Source organism: Molothrus aeneus, chromosome 19, assembly GCF_037042795.1.
Source record: "Molothrus aeneus isolate 106 chromosome 19, BPBGC_Maene_1.0, whole genome shotgun sequence".
Classification (NCBI taxonomy): domain Eukaryota; kingdom Metazoa; phylum Chordata; class Aves; order Passeriformes; family Icteridae; genus Molothrus; species Molothrus aeneus.
Genome location: NC_089664.1, coordinates 3,002,861 through 3,023,040, shown reverse-complemented (window position 1 = coordinate 3,023,040; position 20,180 = coordinate 3,002,861). Strand labels below are relative to the sequence as shown.

Below are 20,180 nucleotides of genomic sequence, written 5' to 3'. Positions count from 1 at the left end.
AGGCTGAGGGCTCAGTTTTCCTGGGTTTTCCACCCAAGCCTCTTTGCTTTGTGGATGTTTTCTCCTCTCCTTGCCTGTCTTCAAGAGCACCGTGGTTGTACCTTCCCTGCTGGCCATGAAGGCATCCATGGTCACTGGTTGATAGCATGACATCTGTGACATCTGTGTCCTTAATCGGGGCCACTTCCATTCACCTCTTCCCAGACAGTTCCAGAGAAGGAGGTGGATTATTATTTAAAAGTCTTGCAATGAGGGACATGAGTAAAAGTTGGAACATCTTGCAGCAGTAGTTGTTTTTACCAAAGAAAAAGATTTCACTCTTTCACCACTCTCTGTCAGTGGGATCCTCTCTCTGACTTTTCTCCCAGCATGGATCACTCTTCCATCATTATTTTTCTGTGTCTCACTGGCTACATTTCCCAAGTTGTTCTTGGTTCCTACACAATTGACAACATAAAAATTAGAAAATCAGCCCAGAGAGCAAGCACAGGATTCTCTGACCCTCTGACTGCTGGGTCGTGTTTGTTCTCTCTCTGGGCTTTAATGAAACTTTAATGATTTTTGTGCTAAGTGTAAGTTTAAAAAGAGAATGAGTAAGGAGCTCTCCCTCTCCTGAAGGACAAGTTTCTCTCCTGGCAAGGCAAGGATGTGAATTTGAATTTTCTCCAGCAGAAAAGGAACGTTTTGGCTTCTTAAGGAGGTGCCCTGACCACTGAACAGTGAGGAAGGAGAGCAAGAGCAGGGTTGTGGGGTTTATGGTTTATTAGACATTCTCTGATTGTGCCTAATCAGAGGATGAGGAACATCTTATCTGTGGAGTCCAGGGAGGTTTTGGCCTGAGATTAGTGCTGAGATAATCCCTGAAATCCCTCATAAACCTCTGAGTCAAAAAACAGAAGTATCTACAACTCCAGGCAACAGAAACACCAAACAGAACCTGGACTGTGATTTCAAGGATTCCTGCCTGAATCCAGCTTTCTCTATTTTGGAATTGCTGTGGGTCTGTATTGCCATCAAATTCCCAGTGTGGAATTCCCACAATTTGCATGTGCATGTTGTTGGTGCTTCTGTAAACCAGGCCCAGATATCATTCAGCAAGTTGAATTTATTTTAAAAAATTTAATGAAAAAATATAAAAGTCAGCACTAATTTCAGTGGCTTCTTTCCAAAACATGAGAAAACAGCTCTTGCAACACTGCTTTTTTAAAAAATAATATTTTTTTTTAATTCAACCACAGCAAAACAAGGCTAAACCATTATTTCTGAGCACCTCCAACCCCCCCTGTGCTGATTCCCCACCCCCTTGAGTAAAGCTGCCTGCTCACCTTTGTTCCTTTCTCCCCCAGAGGCTGAGCCACAGCTGGGCACCCTCGCCCTCACAAACGTTACCCCTGACAGCTTCAACCTGTCCTGGACCACCCGAGCTGGGCCCTTTGCCACGTTTGTTATCAAAATCCAAGATTCCCTGGCGGCACAGGAGGCCCAGGAGCTGACGGTGCCGGGGGGCACCCGCAGCGCCCACATCTCAGGGCTCACAGACCACACTGCCTATGACATTCACATTCAGGGCACCACCAGGGCAGGGGTCCACACAGAGCCCCTCACTGCTTTTGTCACCACAGGTACCTGCTCCAAGCTTTGGAGTCCCTTTCTTGGCTCAGGGAAACGCGTGTCCCAAAAAGCATCTCCCCAGCATGAAGTGTCTTGCCAGCAGCAATGGGTTTGTTTGAAAACCTGCTGCAAGGAGGGGTCAGAACAGGAATGTTGACCTTAAAAAAAATTCCTAGGAGCAGGATTAGTTTAAAGGGAGTTAAAAGGTCAGGTTGGATGGGGCTCTGAGCAAGCTGGGATAGTGGAAAGTGTCCCTGCCCATGGAACTGTATGAGTTTAGGGTACCTTCCAACCCAAATTAATCTGTGATTCCATGATTCTGTCATTAAGACCCCTCTGGAGCCTTTCTTCCATGTCTAATAATCTTTTATAACTCCTGAAGTTTGAGGGAGAACTTTGCCTGCTGTTTAGACATGACTGGCCCATGGAACACCTCCTGTCCCAGGATGTTCCCTTCCAGAGACCTACCCAAAATGTGAATCTTGGGGATTGCTTCATTAGAAGCAAATAAGATGCAAAAAATATCTCTAAAATGAGTACTCAAATGTGTAAATATAAATAGATAAGGAATTCTGAATGATAGCTCTTCAGGGGGGATTTTTTATGGCAAGTTCTAACAAAATCCATTTCAGTGTTTGTGAAATGTCAAAAGCAAACCCTTTTCAGGAGAAGGTTCAGCCTTTAACTAACTGGTGTTTTCTGAAGTGAGTGGAGTTTTGAGTGGTTGGAAGATTGGCTGAATCAGCTCCTGAGCCAACAGATCAAGGCTGGACAAATCCTGTGCAGAAATACAAGCAGTGCCTGGGCTCCAGGATCAAGGCCAGGGCTTAGCAGAGCCACCTGATCTTCCTACTTGACTTGTCAGATTTTGAGTGAGCAAAATACACTGAGACCCTTGTGGCCTTTTTTTTTTTTTTTTTTTTTTTTTGATGAGTCTTAGTGGATAAATTTTGAAGTGTTTTCCACATCTTTTCACTTTGACAAATGTCACACTGATGTGGAAAAGGAGCCCTCAGTGGAATTTAAGTTGTCAACAGAGCCCAGCAACAGCTGATTTGCACTAGCTGTGACTCTGATTGATTCATGTTCCTGTTCTGGCTCCTCTGACCTCTCCAGCACTGAAAACTAACACTGGAGATATTCACATGCAATAGGTAAAGAAACAAAATACAGAAGCTGTGAATGCCCAAACCGAGCTTGTCCCTAAATCACTGATGGTGGAGGGAAGTAGAAATAAGTAAAAAAGTAAAAGAATTGAAAGCTTTATGTGCAGCATTTCTAAAGCAGTTTTGGTTATAACTTTCTTACAGTGTAAGGGTAGCAGCAGAGATTTCCTTACAGAGGGAGCTCGGGAGGGGTTCCAGTGGATCTTGTGAGAGGAGGTGCTCAGACATCCTTGAGAAAAATTCAAAATTGAGCTCCATTGAAAATCCTCATCTTGTGGTCCTGACTATTAGATCCACACTAGGGGGCAAAATGTGATTTTTGTTTGATGGAATCTGTGACACTTTCTAATTTGCAATGTTTTTCACTTTTTTTTTCTTTTTTTTTCTTTTTTTTTTTTTTTTTTTGTGTGTGTGTGTTTTTGCACCTTCCCTTCTTTTAGAGGCAATGCCCCCACTGGAAAACCTTACAGTGTCAGATATGAACCCCTATGGGTTCACAGTGTCCTGGATGGCATCGGAGAATGCCTTTGACAACTTTCTAGTAGTCGTGGTGGATTCTGGCAAGCTGCTGGACCCACAGGAGTTCCTCCTTTCGGGAGCCCAGAGGGAGCTGAAGCTTAAAGGCCTAATTACTGGCATTGGCTATGAGGTTTTGCTTTATGGGTTTGCCAAGGGGCACCAAACAAAGCCCCTGAGCGCTCTGGCTGTTACAGGTATTTCAATGTGAGCAAATTTTGTTCCCTTCCACCCTCTTCTCTCTCACTTTCCTTCTCACATGGAAGATGTTTCGTGCAAACCTTGGCTTTTGCATCCTTCTCTGCATCGTGGCTCCACGTAACTCCATCATGACCAGTGGAATTCTGTTCCCTTTAACTGGATGCTTCCCTCTGAGGGATCCTGTGGAGGAGCATGTGGGGGCCTGAGGGGTGAAAGTTCCTTCTGGTCTTGCAGGTACCTCTAACAAAGTCTTGAAAGAAGAATGGCTGCATGCAGAGCTCATCTTGTTAACAGCTGGGCACATCAGCATTCTCCAACAGCAGCATCCTCCCACGTTCCAGCCACCAGGAGCTTCAGGAAGAGCCATGGACTTCTTCCCATGGCCTCCTCTCTTTCCCTCTCTGTGTGGTTCCACCCACAGTGGGATCATTGCCACCCCAAAGTTGGCACCTCTCTCCTCAAACCAGCTCACGCTTCCAACCCCATCAGAGCTGCTGTGTTCCAGCAGCACTTGAGCTTTCTTGGGAAAGGATTGCAGGCTGATTCTCCAGCCCCAGAACCATCAGCTCTCTTCTGAACATTCCTGGCTGGGCAGCAGTGAAGCTGGGAAGGGGAATTTGGTGGGAGGTTTGAGAGGAAATAAATAGGATTGGCTGTGTGTGGAAGGAAGAACTGCATTTGGTGGGAGGTTTGAGGGGAAATAAAGAGGATTGGCTGTGTGTGGAAGGAAGGATTGCACTGGAGGCGGGAGGTTTGAGAAGAAATAAATAGGAATGGCTCTGTTTGTGGAAGGAAGGATTGCACTGGAGGTAGGAGGTTTGAGGGGAAATAAATAGGATTGGCTGTGTGTGGAAGGAAAAGCTGCATTTGGTGGGAGGTTTGAGGGGAAATAAATAGGAATGGCTGTGTGTGGAAGGAAGGATTGCACTGGAGGTGCTGTAGGACATAACCACTCCAGCAGCATTTCTCTAGCTAATGGTGCCTGACCATATGAGTTAGAGGTGTTTTGCAGGTAATTAATAACTTACAGCCCTTGGGATCCTTTTGAATGGGTTCATTAACCAAAGGCAGCAGCTCTTGCATTTAGATTGAAGGGTGCTGTTGAAGAGAGGAATTTTCATGGTTCCCCTTTGCTGTTTAAGAGCACAGTAAAGGATTCATCAGATCAGAATCATCACAGATGCCAGAAGTGCATGAAATAAGGGGTTTGCATGGAGAAAAAGAATTTTCAGTGGCTTCTATGTTGTCCTCCTAGCAGAGAGAGGTCTGACAACGTTCCAGACATGCAGTTCTGTAACAAGATCTTGTTTTTGTTTGCCATAAATGTGTCACACAGGTAGGGAGGGATAAATGCCCAGGAAACTCACCTTTAGCATGTGTAACTCTGCATGTGGGAGACAAACCTGTGTGTCCATGCAGTGGTTTGCTGTTCAAGAGTGAAAGTTAGAATGGGCCTGCACACACTCACATTTATCCTCTTCTGTATAACACTAATATTTTATTTTGTTTTTTTTAATAGCTGGCAGATTGTTCCCCTTGCTTTGAACTGTGGTTGGATTCTTGCCGTGTGCTATAGCCAGACCTCAGGCAGGTCTCTGATCAACTGATTTAAAAATCTTTTTTTTTTTTTCCCCCACTGCTATCTTCTCCTTTTTTAGAAGCAGAACCCGAGGTCGACAACCTCCTGGTTTCAGACGCAACCCCGGATGGATTCCGTCTCTCCTGGACTGCAGATGAAGGGGTTTTCAACAGCTTTGTTCTAAAAATCAGGGACACCAAAAGGAAATCTGACCCACTGGAGCTGATAGTGCCAGGCCATGAGCGCACCCAGGACATAACAGGGCTGAAAGAGGGCACTGAATATGAGATTGAGCTCTATGGAATTAGCAGTGGACAGCGTTCCCAGCCTGTAAACACAGTAGCATCCACAGGTATTGTCTTTGCAGAGGGAAAAGGGTGACATTCCCTGCTCCTCTTCACAGCCAGCTGGTGCTGTTCCAGAGGTGTCCTGAAGTGTCTCCTGCATGTCCCTTGTCCAAGTCACTCTTTCAGTGTGGTGTGGTTGTTTGTAACCAGTCCCAGCTTCCCAAGCTTCATCACTGTCTATTTAATATGGTTTAATTAAATTACTTTAATGGTCAGGAATTAGGCAGCAGAGTGTGGCAATTAAAACAGTGTCTTTGAGGGCCAAGAAATATTGTCTGTGCATCAGCCTTTTCAGTGATTTTCTGTGACTAATTACATCTCAGCTCTGCACAACAGTTTACCTCCCAAGGAAAGAGTTATGACAAAATGAATTTACCAGGGCCATTGAGAAGTTTATTTATGGCTTGATCAGCAAAGGCCTAAGCACCATTAATTTAGACTGATCTTACCAGGAGCAACATGTGCTGGGTAATTCAAATTGACTTGAGTTTCTTTGCAAAATCAAAGCTTTGATTTAGGTTCATAATTGAAGCGTTTAATTTTGGCGCTTTTGAATGAAGCGTTTCAATCTTTTTTTTCCACACCAAAATCGTGGTTTCATTCTGAAACACATTCAAACCTGAAGCATATGATGCAAAGTCTCATGAGCTAAATTTGGTCTTTAAAAAATGTTGAGCTTGTGAAAATGTGGTAATTTGAAATCAAATTAATTATGGGAGGAAAGGAAAAGGATGAGACAGGAGAGATCTCCCCAGGGCTGCAGCTCCTCCCGAGGGGCAGCTCCCATCTCTGCTCTGGGCCAGGGACAGGAGCCAGGGCACGGCTGGGGCTGGGCCAGGGCAGCTCAGGCTGAGCTCAGGGCAAGGTTCTTCCCCCAGAGGGTGCTGGCACTGCCCAGGCTCCCCAGGGAATGGGCACGGCCCCGAGGCTGCCAGAGCTCCAGGAGCCTTTGGGCAGCGCTGCCAGGGATGCCCAGGCTGGGGGTGCTGGGACAGGGGCTGGGCAGGGACAGGGGCTGGGCTGGGGGATCCCTTCAGTCCCTCCCAGCTCAGGATATGATTCTAAAGCTCCATGAGTGAGCAAAGCAGCAGGAATGCCCAAAGGAGGCATTTGCCAGGCAGCAACACCTCAGTGTTGAACAGCTTCTCCTCCTCTCCTTCCTCATCCTCCACCCTGCTGCCTGTGGGCTCAGCTGCACTCCTGCCATCCCATCCCTGCCATAAACAGCCAGGCCACCCTCACCATCCCCCAGACACTTCCATGAAGCAGAATCTGCACCAGCAGCCCCCCTTGGCCAGCACTACCCCCTGAACCTGACCAATAAATGAACTTAAACTTCTTTGGCCAGTTTTCAAGCCCATCCTTCCTAGGAATCCCACTAATCCTCATCTCAATAACATTCCCAGCTCTCTTACTACCCTCCCTAGACAATTGAAGAATTACTAACCAACTCTCAACCCTCCAGCCATGGTTTATCAACCTAGTCACAAAACAACTAATAATACCCCTAGACAAAAAAGGACACAAATGAGCCCTAAGCAGTGGACTCCTAATGGAGAGGGGTGTTTAAAGCCCCCTGCATTTCTCAGCAGCAGTTCCCCATCCTCAGTGACTCCAGGATATTTATGGAAGTCACTGAGAGTTGTCATTTTCCTCATGATAATGTCCCTGTGCAGCCCTTGCAGGGAGATTTAGCACTTGTCACCTACTGGAGCCAATAGCCCAAGAGATGTTTGTCAGCTGTAAATAGCCCATGAATAATGGACAATAAAGCCACAAAAACCCAGCTAAATAATTTGGGCTGCAGGTTACACCACATTGGGTGGGTGGCTGCCAAAGCAGACAACTAATTTCTTTTTTAGGAGTGGATTATTGCACAAACATATGGATATTTATAGCATTTCCAATGTGGTTGCAAGGAAATATTTCTATTCCTGAAGATGGAATTTATCCACTGCTGCTCTCAGAGTTGGTGTCTTTTAGAATTTTATCTGTAAAATCTGTTAAGGTGCAATTTAACCCCCACAGGGAGATCACGACACATCTATGGTCCAATTAATATCCTTGTGGGAAGTGTGAGTCTCATGCTGCTCCTTTCCTCTTCTTCCAGTGCTGTTTTGCCAAGCTGTGACAGCATTTTTTTTTTCCCTGAGATGATCACAAAACACTTCACATGCTCTTGATTTGTGATTAATGCAACCTGCTGCTTCCTGTTGAGTGGGAGAAGAAAGCCAGGGAACATCCTCCTCCAGCCTGCTAGGAGTGAAAGAACAATTAGCAAAAAAATCCCTAAAAACCAGCCTGCCTCAGGTACCTTGGGTGCTTTAGCTGCCTCTCAGGAGAGCTCCCTCTCTCTCATGCACCTCTTGGAGGATGATGCTGGAGGTTAAAGATAATTCACCTGGGCCTGCCCCACAGATGCCCTGAGGTTCTCTGTGAGTGCCAGGTCAGGATCTCACTGGCTGCTTTCCATGCCTGCTTCATTCTGGCTTTCAGGTAGCCCAAGAAGATGATTTAATTCATTTCTTTTTCATTTCCCTGTGCTCCAAGGTGCAAATCTCTCCCATCTCTGGGACTCATTCCAGGACAGATGCTCTGATGGTCCATTATATTTCCTGCCAGGTTCTCTCCCAGGAAAGCTGCAGCTGGGCGACTTGGGGATGTGGAAAATTCACATCAAAGCTCTTCTTACTGCTCTTTGTCATGCAGCTCACCTGGTGCAGAAAACAGGCCTGAGGCCCACGGAAATGTGCACAGCAGAGTCCAAGTGGGACAGATTGGGGATTTTATTTTCTGGGAAAGGCTGAAATTCTCCATGTGTATGCAAACCAAGTGCTGGTCCATCTGTTTGGTCTCCAAAATCACCACTTCCCTTTTTCTTCAGCCTCTCAGGCCACCTATAATGTAAAGCAAAACCAATCTAATTTTAATTTCTCTATCTTTCCTACCTTTTCTTTATTTCCTCTGATTTCCTTCAGCCTGTACCCAAACCAGCAGCACCTTTTTGTGCCACGTAGCTTTTCCAACCCCACCTCTCTTTCTTTCTTATCTGTAATTCTTTTCTTCCCTTGGCTTGTCCACGTGAGCAAACCCCACCAACACAACACTTCTAGTGAGCTCCAGAGACATAATTTACATTTCTCTTGAGAGCTCAGTTGTTTTTCTTTCCTTGCCTTTCAGTTGATTTAGTACCCTGCTGCTTTGGGGACACGTGGAACAAACAGCCTCTGACTCCTTTGCTGCACAAATGTTCTTTCCAAGCTATTTCAAGCCCTGTCCCTATTTTTTTCCCCTCCTCTTGCCCCCCTTTCCCTGCTCTCAGCCTGTCTCCACTCCTCTTCATGGGGCTGATGTTTGGGATCTCTCCTCTTTGTACTCATGGCCTGCTCTGTGTATGCTGTTTATTTTTTAATACCTCAGGGTTGTTTTGGTTACAGCCAAAGAAAAGCTGGAAAAATTGGAAATGGGATGCTCGACGTAAACCTGGAAGTGGCAGCTCTCTTTACCACATCCTTCCAAAGCCCTTTCCATGCTTGTTCTGCAGGATATTAATTAAGCCTCCAACCGGAATGTTTCAGATATATGTTGGGTTTAAGTTTGGGTTATTTTTGGTAAAATTTGGGCCTTGTTTGCCCAGCTTACTGATTTAATTTATGTGAGCAAGTGCAATGCTCAGGTTTTGACAGGGAAAGGCTGAGTTTTGTGACAAAGAGCTGCAGGTGCCTTCCCCATGACGGCTGTACTTGGATGTTCTCTGGATGGATGTGCTTGAAAGAAAAATCATGAGCTCAGAGAGAGATTCCAGGAGGAAAATCTTGTTTTGAAGAAGGAAAATCTGGTTTAAAGCCGACAGAAGTTCCAGGAGTGAGTCCTTGAGCAGAGCCTTGAGGGGCTCCCACACCTGATCCGGGTCTCCTTGGAGCACCCTGCATGAGGAACTTTATGCTCAGGAAGAGAGATCTGTCCATGGCTGTCACTGCTGTGTGTCACAGAGGGCTCTGGGGCTCAGTGGAAGGTTAGAAATCCTCCAAGTGAAACTGGGATAGAAAAAAAAATCTTAAATGCAGCATACCATGGATAGCAGAATGTCATTGGGCATGTTCCTCATGCTTTTCTGCAGCACTGAAACCTCTGTTATTTTTTATGTAGAAACATGTTGGTTATTTTTAACCTCTGCAATACTGGACTGGTCCTAAAAAAAAGGAAAATTTGGACCAATAGGTTGTTTCTGTAATAAAACCCTTCAGTTTTGTACCCCCTGCATTAATGTTGTTCACAGCAGAACACTGACAGCACCAGCTCGTGCTTTAGGGTGATAAATCAATTTTCCAGCACTAAGGACTGACAAACAAACAATTCACCTTTTCCTCCTGTGTGCTGTGTTCTCTGATCTCCCCTGACAGTGGTTGGCTCTCCCAAGGGAATTTCCTTCTCTGACATCACAGAAAATGCTGCCACAGTCAGCTGGACCCCCCCTCGCTCCCGCGTGGAAAACTTCCGGATCTCCTACGTCCCTGTCACAGGAGGTGAGCTGGGGGCCAGGGACAGCAGGAAGGGTTTGCTGGGCTGCCAGCCCTCCTTTCAGGGCATCCCCCAGGTGATCTTGCACAGATCATCTCTTTTTCTTCCTCAGGAATGAGGGAGTGCAGCCAACCTCTGTCTGGACACGGTGCGCACATCCCATGGGCAGGGCTCAGAGGTGGACGCTGGAGTGGTTGTGCTCCTAAGAAGTCTCTGTCTGAACCTCCTCAGCAGGGATTAGTTTCCAAATTGTCATTATTTTGTAGGCACTTCATGAGCTGAACACACTGGAAAAGATGGCCCTTGGAAACAATAATCAGAATCCATGGTTATAACAATTTTTCAAGGCAGTGTTTTACTCAGTGCTCCCCAACGTTGTCTCATTCTGCTTCAGTGTCCAACTTCAAAAGCTTCCTCTACTTCAACAGATTTTTAACCTAATTTAGGGACATCTCTGAAGGGAGAAAGCTAAAGGACAAACACTAAGACATCAGCACCAAAAAGCTGCTGCTGTTGACTGAGACAAGGAAAGATTTAGATCTTTAGAAAATATAGCCTGGAAGCACACATGCAGCTTTAAATACAGTGGTCCCACAGAAGAACAGGAATCCAGTCATAAAGTTAGGCACTTGTCTAAGTGCTTTCCTGGAATAAACCCAGAATTTGCAGTAAATATGGGTGCTAAGTCCTCAGCCACACACAGAGCATCTTTTAAAATAAAATATACTGTATCTTTATTCTAAATAAGGGGGATAAAGGAGAATCTTCCAGCCCTCACCATAAACAAGGCAGATCTAAACTGCAAGTCCTGTCCTCAAGGTGTTTGTACTCCCATGTAGAGACTGCTGGGGTTTCTGCTTACACCTTGCCTGGGAAATTGTATTTTTCTGAACAGAAATGACAGAATGGTTTGCATAGGAAGGGACCTTAAAGCTGATCTCATTCCAAATCCCTGTCACAGACAGGGACACTTCCACTAAAAATGTTAATTTTTCTTACTGAATACAAACCAATGGTTTAGATTTAGGTGTTATGGCAACAATATTTGACACCAGTGGTTGTAACTAACTGGGAAAATTCCTCTCCTGCTGTAGAAGCACATCCATGGTGGCCAAAATATCTTTAACTTGAACAACACCCTTCAAGCATTTCCTGGGGTATTGTGTCACTCATCCCTTGGCATTTGGCCTCCTCCTAGGTACTCCAAATGTTGTCACAGTCGAAGGGAGCAAGACAAGGACCAAGCTGGTGAAGCTGGTCCCAGGTGTGGACTACAATGTCAGCGTCATCTCTGTGAAAGGCTTTGAAGAAAGCGAGCCCGTCTCTGGCATCCTGAAAACAGGTAATAATATAAAAGCAAGAAATAGCAGCTCTTTAAATGGCTCATCTGACTCAGGGACTGGAGCTGCAGACCCACCAAGATCCCATTTTTGCTGCCCACACAAAGTGTTGGAAGCTCTTTGTCCCCCCTCCTTCTTTGTCTTTGGATTTTACATGAAGATGGAACTTGTAAATTTGGTCAGGCTCCCATTTGCTAAATGCTAAATAAACCTGTGAGATGGAGACAATTCATGTATTTACAGTTCTAATTCACCAGAAAATAAAATCAGAAGTTTGTTTGGTTCTTTTTTTAATTAATGCTGGTTTTGAGATGAGAGAGCAAAGGGCCAGCTCAGCTGAGCAGTTCAGGCCAGTTTCTGTTGTGGACTTCACATGTCCCAGGCTCCAGACTGTCCTAAGCATAAAAACATTCTCTTCGATTTTCTCTCAGTATTTTTCTCTGTATTCTGTCTCCTGATTTTTTCTTTAAATATCCCTGCAGGAAATGAGGGCTCACTCTGCTCCTGCTGACCCCTCCTTGTATTCTTTTGGGGGCTAACAAACATTCAGAGAGCTGAGGCAAAGAACAAGATGATGAGTACTGATAATGACAGGAGATTTATAGCCCATTCCAGCTGCTCTGGAGGCAAAGATCCCATCTTAATTCAGGGAGAGCATAAACCTGTGTGAAAAGTGGAGTCCTGAGAGGAGGCAAAGCAGGACATGGGGGGATTTTGGATGCCTGGCTGGCTGTGGGATTGGTTTGTTCCAAACATGCTGCTGGAAGGTCACAGTAGCCATCAGCTGCTGTCATTTTTGTTATTTTCCCCAGCTCTGTCTCCTGAAATTGTTCTAAAAAACAACCCAGATTTGAGGGTGTTGAGAGAAATATGTCAGCTTTGACAGAGCTGTTGAGATCGATGGTATCGAGAGTGATCTGAGAACATGGTTAGCTCTGTTTGTTCCCAGAATTTCATCTCTTCCAGCACTGACCTCCCTTTCCAGGGGAGGTTTTAGTGTCTCTTCATAGGCACTGACATCTTTCCTGCAGAACTCCACTATTCCAAAGGGAGCCATAAAAGCTGTGCTGAGTTTTGGGCATTTTCTCTCATGAATTTACAGCAGAGCATTGCACGGAGCTGAGAGTGTTTGTCAAATTCCTTCAATCTGTTTTTGTCAAATTCCTTCAATCTGTTTTTCTTCCAGCTCTGGACAGCCCATCAGGCCTGGTAGTGGTGAACATCACAGACTCTGAGGCTCTGGCAACCTGGCAGCCAGCAATTGCTGCTGTGGATAACTACGTGGTGTCCTACTCTTCTGAGAAAGGTGAGAGGAGCTGGGAACGGTTTGAGGAGCTGAAGGGTTAAAGCTCTCAAGAGGTGCTGATTGTAACGCCAGGAAAATCACAGAATATTCAGAGTTGGAGGGACCCATTAGGATCATCCAGTGCCACCCCTGTCCCTGCCCAGAGCCCCCAGCAACCCCAGCCTGGGCATCCCTGGCAGCGCTGCCCAAAGGCTCCTGGAGCTCTGGCAGCCTCGGGGCTGTTATTTGGAGAAGGGGCTTTGCTGGAAGCATTTAAAAATTGATGCTTTAAATTCAGCACTCTAGATTCAGCTGTGAGCAGACCCAGGGGAGATTCCTGGGAAGCAGAGGCGGTGTTATAATCCCTGTGAACACTAGAGAGAGCTCACAGTTTTACAGAAAGGGCTCTGGTGGAACCCAGACTCAGCAGAGGTGCCAGCACAGCCATGGGCTTTTACCATTCTGCATTTGCACCAACTAGGAATAAAAGAAATCAGTGAGTGGAACACAGAGTTGAGCACATCATATCTTCTGGAAAAATCTTTTTGCCAGGATTTCTCTCCTAGGAAACTGAGAAGCCTTAGAGAAAAAAAGAAAAAAATATTTTATCTCATTTGCTTCTCCTGTGTTTTGCTGCTTTGGAATGTGGTTGGAGATTGTTTATCCAACATGTGAATTGTTTTGACTTAATGACCAATCACAGTCAGGCTGGGTTGGGACTCTGGAGAGTCATGAGTTTTTCATCAGTATCTTGTTAAGCCTTCTGTAAGTATCCTTTCTCTATTTTTTAGTATAGTTTAGTATGGCATAATACAATATAATACAATATAATAAAATACAACATAATACAACGTAATACAATACAGCATAATGTAATACAACATAATACAATACAACATAATACAATACAACATAATACAATATATTAGCCTTCTAAGAACATGGAGTCAGATTCATCATTTCCTTCCTGCTGTGGGGAACCCTGACACTACCACACACCATGATGTGTCTGAATGCAACCAAGATCTCTTTTGTGCTGTGTTCTGTTCTCAGAGCCAGAGGTGACCCAGCTGGTGTCAGGGAACACGGTGGAGTTCGACCTGCAGGGGCTGCAGCCCGCCACCGAGTACAGGCTGAGCGTCCATGCACAGAAGGACACGCAGAGGAGCGAGAGCCTCTCCACACACTTCACCACAGGTGCCACCCCACCCACAGCCAGCCCTTCCAGTCCCATCTGCTCTGTGTCCCTCTGGTGCCTTTTTCACTGGAAACCTGAATTTTGTCAGTGTTTGCATCACCTTTCTCCACTGGGGCTGACCAAAGGTGGTTTTCTGTCAGTGATGCCTCAGGTTTCAGCTTTTCTATTTTTCACATTCTGTGATGCTTTAGTGTGTGGGTCTGGGCTTCACATCAGGGGATGGTGAGCTCTGTGCACAGAGCAGGGAGACAAAACAATTCCTGCTCCAGCTGGGCACCAAGGACAAATGACCCAAATCTCAGCCCAAGAGCACAAACCCCGTGGGCTGGAGAGAGAAAAACAAGCAGGGTGGGACTGCAGGGGCTAAAGCTGGAATGGGACAATGAACTGCAAGATGCAAATGGAGCAGAACTGATCCAAGGGAGAGACCCCGTGCCCGGCCGTGCATTTTGGGACCATTTTGGTTCATCTTGGGTGCAGCCCTGGCTGGGCTCTTGTGCTGCTCAGGGTGGATATTCTCAGTTCAGCTGAAGAAAGAACAGAGATAATTTCTCGCAGGCTGAGCCTGAGAATCTTAGAGGAAAGAATTAAAGCAATTATTATCTCTCCTTCTATAGCCGTTGTTTATAAATATAGCTCTCCAGAGTGTGCTGATTCATAGTTCACCAATAGCCTGAGATGTTTCTACTTTGAAACCAATCAAGTCTCTCCTTAGCAAGTCACATTATAAAAAGATCCACTACTTTTATTAAACACTTTTGCCTTCTGATCCACCAAAAGACTGAAGGCTTTCTTCTTGTCCCTGACTCAACAGTGTCAGGGACCAAGAACAAATGATCCAAATCTCAGGCCCAAGAGCACAAACAATGGTGGAATGAAGAGAGAAAAACAAGAAGGATGGGACTGCATGCACTAAAGCTGTAATTGGTCAATTAACTCCAATATGCAAATGAACCAAAACTTACAAAAATATGAGATCATCAGTTCTGCAGAGTCTCAGAGCAGGAGCTCATTTTTTGGCTACTGAAGGCATCCAGCTGGTTTCACACTCGTGGCTTTCCATGAGCTTCAATGGGATCAGGGATGGTTTTCATTTTCCTACCTTGGCTTGTCCCAAAGTATTAATTAGGGAGCCACACCAATCCAGTCCTGTAACCACAGAGGGAAACTGAAGCTGGAGATTGGAGCCAGAACAAGCAGGAAAAGTTTTCCTATTCTATAAAAGTTTCCTATTCTATAAAGTTTTCCTATTCTAAAAAAAGCATAATTGGAACCAGAGTTTTATTTCCTGGGAATATGTAAATACCAATCTGTCTTCATGTGAGAAATAATGAGATGCATAATTTTCTCTCAAAAGACATTTCAGTGCAACTGTTCATAAAATAAGGTGCCTGGAACAAGCCAATATTTTAACTTCGGTAAAGTTAACACCTTTATTTTTAACTACCAATGGGAAAATTAATTCTTAACCACAAAAGTTAAGGTTGAAGTGTTTTTTCACACCCAAGTTTTCCTGGCTTGTTTTAATACATGGCCCACAAGATAACCTGTGGAATTGACTTTGTATGGAAGTGATTGTAATTGCTGTGGTGTCTCCTGCAGGGCTGGATGCTCCAAGGGATTTGAGTGCCACTGAGGTGCAGTCAGAAGCAGCTGTGATGAGCTGGAGGCCTCCCCGTGCTCCAGTCACTGGGTATCTCCTGATCTATGAAGCCATCGATGGCACAGTCAAGGTAAATAAACCTCAGGGGCTGTGCCTCAAATCTGGGCACTGGAGATGCTCTGAAGAGTCCAGCAATGCCACATAATCATGTGTCTTAATTTAAACACTACATTTAAAAATATTCACTGCCTCTTTCAGTGATAGGCTGAACACAAATGCATTTAAAACCTGTTAAAGGACTTTTTTACATTATACTCTGAAACAGAAGCTCCATTGCAGCCTGAATTTTGCCTTTCACTCCCTCCACAATAGATAAAAGCACAAACATTTTCCTTCATTCCAAACAAATATCATGGAGTAAACTCAAACCCCTAAAGGATGTGATTCACTTTTCTAAACTCGGGGAATCCTGTGCAAAGAGGTGTCTAAGGAAGGATGAACTTGCCTCTTATTCTCTTATAATTTTATTTTGTTCCTACATAATTAGATTACACAAAATATTTAAATATTAATCAGGTGAATCCCAGAAAAAATAAAATTTTGGATGCCCAGCCTGGATCATTGGACAGGATTCTAATTATCAGGAAGGCAAATTCCCCAAGCACACTGAAAATCAGTCTTTTAATGTCACACTAAAACAGCCTTTCAAAGCCTGGAGTGCATTTCCTTGTCCTAAAGGATGAGTTTCCCAATTTTTTATGAATTTCACAATCTGTACATTCAGGACATGTCAACATTTATGCTGCCTTGCTTTCAAACCTCCCAGTTTGTACATTATAATGGCAAACACTCATTTCCAGGCAGGCTTTATTGAACTTTTAAAGATTAGCTTGGTAAAAATCTTAGAGGAGTAGCTTTATACTAATTAATCTAGATGGTTAAAGATACCATCAATAATTATGACAAAAACCAATGTGACAGACTAAAATACGTAACCATTCTGGTCATTATGATTTATTTCTCTGAGATTTCCCTGTATTATTTCTTTTCTCCATAGGAAGTCATCCTAAACCCTGAGACAACTTCCTACAGCCTGACAGAGCTGAGCCCCTCCACGCAGTACACGGTGAAACTGCAGGCCCTGAGCGGGGCCCTGAGGAGCAAAACCATCCAGACCATACTCACCACCAGTAAGGACATTAGAATAATCTAAATCATCTAAAATAATACTGAATACTGATCTAAAATAATCTAAATACTGCTGAGCTCTGCTGTGAGGACACACAGACCCCACACAAGATTTTAATCCATTTGCAGGGTTGGTGCAAAGTCTCTGTTCTCCCAGACCTGTTTTCCCTTGGCAGGGTGAAATTCCAATATCCATCCACATCACCCTCACAGTGGTGATGTGGATGGATATTGGAATTTCATCCTGGTCTGGTGAAACATCCTGCCTTGCCCATGTGAAGTATCAGCAGGAATTCTTTAAAATCCAGCTGACACTTTGATTTCTCCCTGTATCGATCCCAGTGAGCGGGGGAAACAAAATCAGAGTTTGGAGCTGAAATAAAGCAAACCACAAAGGCACACCCACAGATCAGAGCTGGGGGCTGAGCAGATGGATTTCTGGGCAGGTTTTTCTCCTCTCTCTGAGATGGGCTGTCTCAAAGCCCCTCTGCATATCAGCTCCAGCCCAACAGGACAGCTCTGCAAGGATAAATTGGCTTCTCTGAAGGTCACCTCACAGCTGACATTAAAAAAAGGAGTTGTTCTGTATTAGCTGTGACACTTTGCCTGTCATTTGTCTCACTTTTCCCAGTTTTCAGCCTTTCAGGCCCAGCAGGACCTTCAGTCATCCCCATTCCCTGTCCTGCTGCTGGCACCAACTCCAGCCCAAGGACTGCCAGAAGTCACCCAGCCCCGAGTCTGCCCTGCCACTGCTTGTGCAGAGCAGGATGAACTCACCAACACATCCAGAAACAGGAGAGGAATTAAATCTGGGTGTGTTTGGGTGATGTTTGGCAAATTGACCATGACCACATCTGACCAGGTGCCTTCAGCCATGTGAACAGTGTCAGACTCATTCGGGCAGAGGCTTAAGCTTGGGCTTAACCTAAAAATACATTTGTGTCTATTTATTGACAGGGACTATTTAGGGACTGAAGAAGCCCCCTGTAGAGCCACTTTTCTCCAAATCTGATGGAAACTTGCATGGCCTTAAGTCACACCAGGGAAGGTTTACATTCAATATCAGGAAAAATTTCTCCATTGAAAGAGTTGTAAAGAATTGCAATAAGCAGTGTTAGAGTCCCCATCCCTGGAAGTATTCAAAATACCTGTGGAGGTGGCACTTGGGAAGATGGTAGTGAGCATGATGGTGGGACTGTGTTAATGGTTGGACTTGATCTTAAAGGTCTTTTCCAACCTTAACAATGCCATGATTCTGTGAAATTCTCTGGAGCTGAAGCACAGGCAGGGATAACACTGGCAAGGACCAGCAGCCACTCTCTGAGAAGCTGCAAGTAAAAACTCTCCTTTGGATACACCTAGAACACTTAATTGGCTGAAAAAGTGAACGACCTGAGTGAATAAAACAAAAAAAAAAAAAGAAAAGGTTTTCTAGAGGGGTTAGAAATTGTTCTGACTGCAATGACTTTATTGCCTTGTTGTCAGAAAGAAAAGCTTAACAACATTTTCCTGTAGTTTCAACTGTTGCTGTTTGCTTTGTTTTTTAGGAGTGTAGTTTTGTAACACATTGTCCTTGCTAGGAAAACACTCACAATTAATTTATTTTTGATTGAAGTCCTGATTGCATCCCCCTTCCATCTTCTGTCACATGAGCAGAGATTGGTAGATTTGTTTTCCCCAAAAATTGCTGTAACACAAGGTCCTGAATTTCAGCCTTTAGCTGGAGGGTGCACTCCCATCCTGGCAGGGAGTAGTTATCTCCCATTCCCAGCACTTCCAGAAGTGTAGACAGATGTGAAAAACCACATTCAAAAGAAGAATTCACCTCACCAGCTGTATCCTGTGGATGTTCTGTATGCAGGATGCAATTACAAACCTGTTCCTGGGATCTGCAGCTGTCCCACAAGGGATTTTCCTGAGCCATCTGCATTGGGCACATTCCTTGTAACTGCTGATTTCTTAAGGAATGCTTTCTCTTCCCTGTGTGTGCAGCTGGGCTCCTCTATCCCTACCCCAAGGACTGCTCCCAAGCCCTGCTGAATGGTGAAGCCACCTCTGGGCTCTACACAATTTACCTGAATGGGGACAAGGCTCAGCCTCTGCAAGTGTTCTGTGACATGGGCGAGGACGGCGGCGGCTGGATCGTGAGTATGGGGCAAGGGCAGCACATCCCCTCCTGCTCATCCCAGGCACCCTCACAGTGCTATTATCACACTAGGGCTGCCCTGTCTATAAATTTGGGGAGTTTTATCCTAGGTAGGTGTAGAGCTTTTGGCTCACTAATTTGAGATTTCATCAATTTTGAGGTTTCCCGGCCAATGCACCAATGAGTGTGGCGGGTTCTTACCACAGTAGAATAGTAGTGTTATTACTAAAGTAGGGCTGTCCTGTCTATAAATTTGGTAGTTTTATCCTGGGTAAGTGTAGGGGTTTTGGTTTGCCAATTTTTCACCAGTTTTGAGGTTTCCCAGCCTACACACCAATGAGTGTGGCGGGTTATTTTCACAGTAGGATAACAGTGTTATTATCACAGTAGGGCTGTCCTCTCTATAAATTTGGAAGTTTTATCCTATGTAGGTGCAGTGGTTTTGGCTCACCAATTTGAGATTTCACCAATTTTGAGGTTTCATGGCCAACACAACAATTAGTGTGGCGGGTTATTATCACAGCAGGATAATAGTGTTAGGATAATAGTATCACACTAGGGCTGTCCTGTCTATAAATTTGGGGAGGTTTATCCTAGGTAGGTGTAGTGGTTTTGGTTTGCCAATTTTTCACCAATTTTGAGGCTTCCCAGCCAACACACCAATGAGTGTGGAGGGGTCAGTGCTGGCCAATGCACTCACTTCCTGCTGTGAGATAGGAATAGGAGAAAGGCAAGGCAGGCTCAAAACCTTAAAAGGGTATCAAGAAAATTTTATTAACAGTTGCTAAAAGAAAAAAAAAAGTAAGAATAAAAACAAACCCTTCAGAACACTTCTCCTCCCCCCACAACCTTTCCTTTTCCACTGACAATGCAAAGAAATAAAATTTAAAATTTCCAGTTAGTTTACCACCTCTAAAATAGTCTTTTTTCAGTTCACTTAGGGACAGAAGTCCCTCTTTTAAAACTCTGACAGCAGGACACTGCAGTGCCCAGAACAGGGTTGCCAGCTCTTTCTGTAGCTGGAGGAAAAAGAGGTGCCTCTAAAGGATGGGTCACAGCCCTGGTTTCAGCCCTGATCCCTCTCCACTGATGGAAGGGCTGCTGAAATACCATATTGGATAACACATCTAATAAATATATAAATTAAATTAAAAATAAAAATAAATAAAAATAAATAAATAAATAATACATTAAATATATAAATTAAATAAATAATAAATTAATAAATAATCACCAGGGAGAGGGGAGGGTGAACTGACTCTGAATGAGAGAGGGACTGGGGGAGGTTAAAGCATGGCCCAGGGGAAGCATTTGTTCAGTAGCCACAGGGTGCAGCGGCTTCCAAAGCCACTGTGCAAGGGACACATCCCACCCAGCCAATGGCAGTGAATGCCACCTCTCCACACTGACATCCCCAAATCTGAACTTGCCAAAGGGACCCAGGGCACAGAAAGGCAGGAGGAGCTGGAGGAATGCTTG

The 20,180-nt window shown here is 44.8% G+C and overlaps 1 protein-coding gene across 1 annotated transcript in view; it reads left to right on the top strand.

Moving 5' to 3' along the window:
- The window catches only part of TNC (tenascin C), a 75,920-nt gene that overhangs the window by 50,027 nt on the left and 5,713 nt on the right, over nt 1-20,180 (top strand). The window contains exons 13-20 of the mRNA XM_066562851.1: nt 5,153-5,425; nt 9,824-9,946; nt 11,140-11,283; nt 12,468-12,587; nt 13,620-13,763; nt 15,367-15,497; nt 16,425-16,557; nt 18,548-18,699. Coding sequence (XP_066418948.1) covers nt 5,153-5,425; nt 9,824-9,946; nt 11,140-11,283; nt 12,468-12,587; nt 13,620-13,763; nt 15,367-15,497; nt 16,425-16,557; nt 18,548-18,699 — 1,220 coding nt within the window. The remainder of the gene's footprint in view (nt 1-5,152; nt 5,426-9,823; nt 9,947-11,139; nt 11,284-12,467; nt 12,588-13,619; nt 13,764-15,366; nt 15,498-16,424; nt 16,558-18,547; nt 18,700-20,180) is intronic.